At 40.7% G+C, this 7,419-nt stretch overlaps 1 protein-coding gene across 1 annotated transcript; it reads left to right on the top strand.

Moving 5' to 3' along the window:
* The first annotated feature begins 3,583 nt into the window (after positions 1 to 3,583).
* On the top strand, positions 3,584 to 6,154 carry LOC146368814 (tripartite motif-containing protein 16-like). The gene has a single exon (XM_084913194.1). It carries the CDS (start codon positions 3,708 to 3,710, stop codon positions 5,058 to 5,060), a length of 1,353 nt encoding a protein of 450 aa, XP_084769320.1. The 5' UTR covers positions 3,584 to 3,707; the 3' UTR covers positions 5,061 to 6,154.
* The last annotated feature ends 1,265 nt before the right edge of the window (positions 6,155 to 7,419 follow it).

Below are 7,419 nucleotides of genomic sequence, written 5' to 3'. Positions count from 1 at the left end.
TGTTTAAATCTGTATTTTAGTTTCATTTTATTTTATCTGCATTATTTCTGCACAGAGATCAGCTGTCAGTCAAACATTATGGGTGGTACCTCCACATCTTCTAGTTGTTCTCTTGATGTTTCTGAGTTTTTAAAGGAGATCTTTCCTGTGACTGTTTATGGAGGCTATCACTGCTCATCATCATTTTGATTTACTAAAATATTTCTCCACATGAAAATGTAAACCTCTCTATCCTCTAAATGTTTCTGGAATGTTTCAGTGTGATATTACACATATTTAAATCTGTCTTTACTGATGATGTTGAAGCTGCTGAAGGCTCAGTGAAGTTTTGTCTTCCTGCAGGTTAACAAGTGAAATCTGAAAGTGATGCACAACACAAGAGGGCGCCTTCATCCTGCTAACAGGGATGTAGAGGAGGTTAAAGCACCTCAGCTCAGTTTGTCCACATGTTTTACATTCTGCCATGTTTTTAGGCTGAATAAAGCCTTTATCATAAAGTGCACTGTGTCATAGATCCTGGTAAACTGGATCAAAGCATCATTAGTTAGATGATACAGCTCCAAACTAAATAATTGACTAACACTGTAGAAGCATTTCCTCCTCCATTTCATTAAAAACAGCAGGACTGTTGATGAGAACAAACAGAGGGACACTGTATTAGCAAACACCACGGTTTAACGTGAACAGTAAAAATTCCATAAAATGACTATGAGGACTCTCTAAATATGTTGTCTGTCATCTACAGCGCCTCTCTGGGGGTGATTGCAATAATACACAAAAATGTCTTTTTTTCACACCTTTTCTGGTCCCTGTAGTTTCACTTTGTTCCTGACGTTAACATTTTCATAGCATCTGTTAAAAATGTGACTGTCTATGTGGGGGAGAATGTGACTGGCTGAGTCAAACTCTTTCATTTAGCTTGGCTCTCTAACTTTGCTAAATAAAGTTACAGATCCAAGCCTTTTATTCCTCTTGAACGAAAAAAAATCAGCAGCTTTGTAAATGCACCATATGGGCCACATTTAAAACCACAGTATTACTCTTCATAACAAGAGAAAAATAGGTCAGTTACAGTAGAACAACTACATCATGAAACAGTAATGGTGACGACAGAGCAGCTGGAGGCTGCTGTCATTTATTTGTATTCATGATCATTTTGTCTGAAGATCTCAACATGAAATGATTCGATCAGCTGCTGTGTCTCATTTCTTACCAGATGTTGACTCTGATGCACTTTTGTTTAATGCCGACTAAAAGCAGTGAAGAAGAGCTTCAGCCCTCAGACATTTCACTTTGGACAGAAGCCTCCATAAAAAGTGACTCAGACACAAAATAATAATAATGAAACTCCAAATTTAAAACCAGGACTTGTTAAAATTTATCACCCATGAGACTTAAGGACTCTTTGACCTTTGACCTCCAGCAGCATATTTTGAACTCATGTGTTTTATGTCATTCTCTGGTCTTTTCTAACCAGGAAAATATGATAAATATTTAAAAAGCTTTCATCTACAACAGTGGTGAAAAATAACCACACCTCTGTCTTCATGAACAGATTAAAATTTGTGTGTGAGGTCAGAGGGCCACATCCATCAGCATCATTGGAGTTTCAGGGTCTCATCTGGTGGGTCTACAGTTTGTTAATGTGTGTTCTGACAAAAAGATCACTTTCATGTTCCTAAAGAGGACACGTACACTTTATGTGCTTATTTTGTACTCTCTTTATTTTCTCTATGCTTTTAAAAGTGTCACATAAACAGAATTTCCAGTTTTTCTATTTTTCATATATTTAATCTTTCCCTTTAACAACTAATGTAAATTCATTCAACAATCCTGATAATGATATTACTGTGGAGCTGGTTCATACTAATGAACACATCACTGCTTACACATGAATTATGTGTTACTATTATTTATATGGTTATATTTATCCTGATGTTTAGCAATGCTACACAGTAAAGAGGCAAAACTGGAACTGCAGGCTTGCTTTGACACACTGACTGGAGTGTTTTTGAGGCCACAGCTACAGACCTGATGATCTCACCGGTGCTGTAACATCTTCCATCTGTGCCAAGTTTTCAGGTAACGACCCTGCCTCAATGTGGAGAGGACTGCAGGATATCACCAACCACAAGAGACCATCCCCCCACACCAGGGAGAACAATCAACTGGTCAAAGACCTGAATGTTTTCCTGCAGGTTTAAAAATCACATCTTCACACCCCTCACCCTCTCCAACCACATCACACACCACTTCCCACCACCACCCACCCCTCCTTACTGACTCACCATCTACACTTTATACGTGTGAAGAAGATGTGAGGTAACTCTTCAGCAGACAAAACACAGGTAACAGACAGTGAGTCACCCTCCTGCCCCAAAGTCCGAGCTGACCAGCTGGCTCCCATCATCACACAGATCTTCAGCAGATCCCTGGACCTGTGTGAAGTCCCCTCCTGCTTCAAGCACTCCACAATCATCCTGGTCCAAAAAAAAAACAAACCCTCTGTCACTGAGTTAAATGACTACAGACCTGTCGCCCTGTAGGACATCACAGCCCCCACTACCAGACCCCCTGCAGGATGCTTACTGGTCAAACACTTAAGCAGATATATATGTATGTCATCAAGTTCCAATCAAGTTATATTCTCAAGTTCTGTATTCATAATAACCAGTTATCCATCCCTTATTTACTCCATTATTTATTCCAGTATCTTTGTACACATAAATATGTTATACATGTTGTTGTTGTCTGTTCGTTTTTTCTGATAAGTTCACTGAAAAGCAAAGAAACAGAACCCATTTCCTTGGATGTGTGTGCAGAATCAGAAAGACTTTATTTATCCCCAAGGGGCAATTAAGATACAACAGAGCAGCATGGCGTTGAAGATAAGGACAGGGCAGATACAGGCAATAAGAGTGAGATAATAAATACACAGAATATACAGTATATACACAGTTTTAAAATTAAAGTGACTGAATAGCTGAATAAATAACTAAGTGACTAAACGTGAGTAAAGTGTCAGCATTACAAAAAGAGTGTAGTGTAGTTTATGTTTCTGGTGTGGGAAATCGTCTTATCGGCTGGAGTTAAAAAGCAGGGTGGCTTTGGGGACAAAGGTGGCTCTCCTCCTCTCAGTCCTGCAGGAAATGCAGCGGAGGCGTCGCTCAGAGAGGAGCCACTGAAATGCGGGATGAAGAATGTGAGAGGGGTCGTTGATGATTGGGCTGCCTGTCTAAGGGCCTGTTGGCTGAAAAACTGCCAGAGTTCTGACAGACAGGCCAACTTTGTCACAGGTTTTTGGCACATACGTGGTAATAAAGGTGATTCTGATTTTATAACTTTAAAATCATTTGTCTTTCCTCTTCCTCCGTCAGCCTTTTTTTAATATTTCAGTTTTACAGTAAAAAATAAATTAAACATCTCTTTTCACGATGTGAATTCTATTTTCGTTTTATCTTAAAATGAAACTGCCACTTTAAGACAAACCGTTCCCGCTCTAACTGCGCATGCTCTGCGCATGCTCGTCTTCACGCTCTCCCCGTCGCTGATCTACAAGTGTGAGGATGGGTGTAACCAGCGCGTGACTGCGTGAGCTGAAAGGTTCCATTCAAACGCAGATCTGCGGCTAAACAGAAAGCAGAGGAGGAGGGTTTGGTTTGAATCGGAGCGCGCACACGTGTTTCTGTCCACACTTACGGGGAGAAATGGCAGAGAAAGGCGTCCTTCTGGATAAAAAGACCTGTTGTTTGATCTGTTTGGATTTGTTAAAGGATCCGGTGACTGTTTCCTGTGGTCACAACTACTGTACCAACTGCATTAATTCCCACTGGGATAAGGAGGACAGGAATGCCACCTACAGCTGCCCAAAGTGCAGGAAGTCCTTCACAGCGCGGCCTGACCTGGCAGCAAACACCACGTTAGAAGAGTTGGTGGAGGAGCTGAAGAACAGTGGACTTAATGTGGGAATGAACGGTGACGGTCAGACCGAGCTGGGGTCAAGCAGGCAAAAAATCAAGCAGAGAATCGAGACCAGACAAAAGGACGTGAAGCTGCTTAAGCTGGAGGTGGAGAAAATCAATCTCTCTGCTGATAAAGCGCTGAAGGAGAGCAGGAGCGTTTTTGATCAACTCACCCAGCAGATCAAAAAAAGAAGCTTTGATGTGATGTATCGGATCAGATCCCTGCAGAAAGCCGAACAGAATCGAATCAAAGAGCTTCAGGAGGAGCTGGAGCAGGAGATCACTGACCTGAAAAGGAAAGACGCTGAACTGGAGGAGCTCTCACACACACAGGATCACAACCAGTTTCTGCATCGCCTTCATTCATTCACTCATCCACCTACAGAGTTACCCAGAACCAAAATCCTTCCTCTGAGCTTCTTTGAGGAGGTGACAGCAGCTGTGTCCAAGCTCAGAGCTAAAGTACAGGACATCCTGAGGGACACCTGGGTGGATGTTTCACCCGTGGTTGATGTAAACCCACAAGCAGAGCCAAAGACCAGAGCTGACTTCTTAAAATATTCATTCCAAATCACGCTGGATCCCAACACCGTAAACACACAGCTGTCATTATCAGAGGGGAACAGGAGAGCGACATTGATGAGAGAGGAGCAGTCTTATCCTACTCACCCGGACAGATTCATTAGGTGGAGGCAGGTCCTGAGTAACCAGAGCCTGACTGGCCGTCGTTACTGGGAGGTGGAGTGGTGCAGGAAGAGAGTCACAGTGGCGCTGGCATACAAAGATATCAGCAGAGAGGGGTCCATGAACGAGTGCGCGTTTGGATTCAACGACAAGTCCTGGGCCTTGGAGTGTAACTGCAGCAGCAGCTACAAATTCATACACAACAGCGTGAAAACAGCCGTCTCGGGCCCGTGGACCTCCCGGCTCGGAGTGTACCTGGATCACAGTGCAGGTGTCCTGGCTTTCTACAGCGTCTCTGAAAGCATGACCCTCCTCCACAGAGTCCAGACCGCATTCAATCAGCCGCTCTATGCTGGACTTTGGTTCAGTGGATATCACAGAGCCACTGCAGAGTTCATTGAGCTCGGAGCATAAATGAGACGACCTGCAAGATTTTTTTTTATTTTTTATCATCATTGTTACATTTCAAGAATAAGAAGTGGTATTCAAGACTTGCAAGTATCTAGAGACACAGTATTCTATGACAACAGTGACTTTTTATTTCACCTCCTCCACACCATCATCATCATCATCACCTATGACCTCCTTTTAGTCTTTGTTTTGTTTTTTTGGTAGCTGAAGAGTTTAGGAAATGCTGTTTAGACTTATTATGTAAAACAGAGTAAAGTACAAAGTAGATTTACTCACGGCAGTAAAATAATGCCTGAATCTGCTATATTTTTATATATGATGTTATTAGAGTCCTGAAACTGATGCATCAAAGTGGAAGCAGCAATTTAATTTGTGGTCTCAGTGGTTTGATCTGCTTTATGTAGAGTTAGATTTTCAGTGGGTTTGCAAAGAGAAACAAATGGATGAGAGGAAATTTAAAACAGTTCTGATGCCAAATTTTCTTTTCGTGTTTTGTACGGTTCTATAATCTCTGTGGATCATTTGATAACTTTAAATGTCTTTGTTCCAACTTGGAGTTATTGGAGCTTTTCATGTTTTTAATATGACTTCGTATGTAAATTGTTCCAGACCTGCAGCTAAGATACTCGAGTATCTTCAAATATGAAGCTGAGTATTACTTCCATACTTTCCTCCACTGCTGATGACCTTGTTACCTGCTGCTCCCTGTTAATGATCAGCCTCAGTTCTGATAGTAAACTGTTGGCTCTCGTTCTGTCAGGTTGTTGCTCAGTGACGTCTTGTTTTCATTTTCAAATGTCTTCTTTTAACTCTTTGCTTTGGTTTCTGGTTTGTCTCCTCGAATTTAGATTATAGAGAATATTTTACAATTAAACTTTAAATGCATCACGTGTGTTTCATCATTGGATGTTTATAGTTGTGACTCTTTGATTTGCTGTGTTGCTCTTAAGCAGTATATGTTTACAATAAGTTAGTATCATAGTATACCACACAATATGAGTACATTTGTTTACCTGAAGTTATCACTATTATCATTCTCACTGTTCAGATCATGTTTTTCATGTAAAGATGGAAATAAACACAGATGGAAACACTGAGTCAGAGTGTTGCTGCTGGTTAGTCAGTATATTAACAGAACATGGTTCATAAAACTGCTCTTACAACTGTTTTTGAATCATCTTTAAAGACGCTTGTCTTTATTGTTCTGTTTTTTGTGTTTTGGCACTTTATAGTGAGCCAGTTTTTTTAACTTAAAGATACTTTGTGAATTTAATTCAGTCATTCGGCTACTGAAAATCAAGAAAGTCTCCTCTTTAAATCCTTCCATTTTTCTGACTGTCTGGACTCTCAATCCAGAATAAGTAAGTTGTTATACGGTGTTGAGGACAATGTACAGATCCTGAGAAACAGACAGGCTGTTTGACAAAAGACAGAAGGAGGCCATTTGTGTTCAAGTAGAGAAACTATCGCTCTGTAGAGGAGGAGGGCAATAACTCCACTGATCCTTCAAATAAAGTGCTGTTCTTTCATCACTTCCCAGCAGTTTAAACCACCCACAGGCCTCATCATGTGATGTTATTTGTGCTTTGTTTTTTTTCCTGCATGATGCCACTTCGAGGACATCTCTCTTGTTGTCATGGATGTGGGACCGGATTTATGACAACTGAGGGCTCATCTTACAGTGTCTCACAGATTCAGTGCAAGAGGATCACACAATGCATTTTTATTCATTAGAACTACATTAAGTTTGCTGAACATTTTAAATAATTTAAACATAAACTGGTGTTTTGTGTAAAATTACAGTGGGATGCAAAAGTTTGGGCAACCTTGTTAATAGTCATTATTTTCCTGTATAAATCGTTGGTTGTTACAATAAAAAACATCAGTTAAATATATCATATAGGAGACACACACAGTGATATTTGAGAAGTGAAATGAAGTTTATTGGATTTACAGAAAGTGTGCAATAAATGTTTAAACAAAATCAGGCAGGTGCATAAATTTGGGCACCACAAAAAAAGAAATGAAATCAATATTTAGTGGATCCGCCTTTTGCTGAAATTACAGCCTCTAAATGCTTCCTGTAGGTTCCAATGAGAGTCTGGATTGTGGTTGAAGGTATTTTGGACCGTTCCTCTTTACAAAACATCTCTAGTTCATTCAGGTTTGATGGCTTCCGAGCATGGACAGCTCTCTTTAACTCACACCACAGATTTTCAGTAATTTTCAGGTCTGGGGACTGAGATGGCCATTCCAGAACGTTGTACTTGTTCCTCTGCATGAATGCCTTAGTGGATTTTGAGTAGTGTTTCGGTTCATTGTCTTGTTGAAAGATCCAGCCCCGGCACAGCTTCAGCTTTGT

Source organism: Perissodus microlepis, chromosome 18 (assembly GCF_051167445.1).
Source record: "Perissodus microlepis isolate ML-2025 ecotype Zambia chromosome 18, ASM5116744v1, whole genome shotgun sequence".
Lineage (NCBI taxonomy): Eukaryota > Metazoa > Chordata > Actinopteri > Cichliformes > Cichlidae > Perissodus > Perissodus microlepis.
This window is presented reverse-complemented; position numbering and strand designations above follow the sequence as displayed.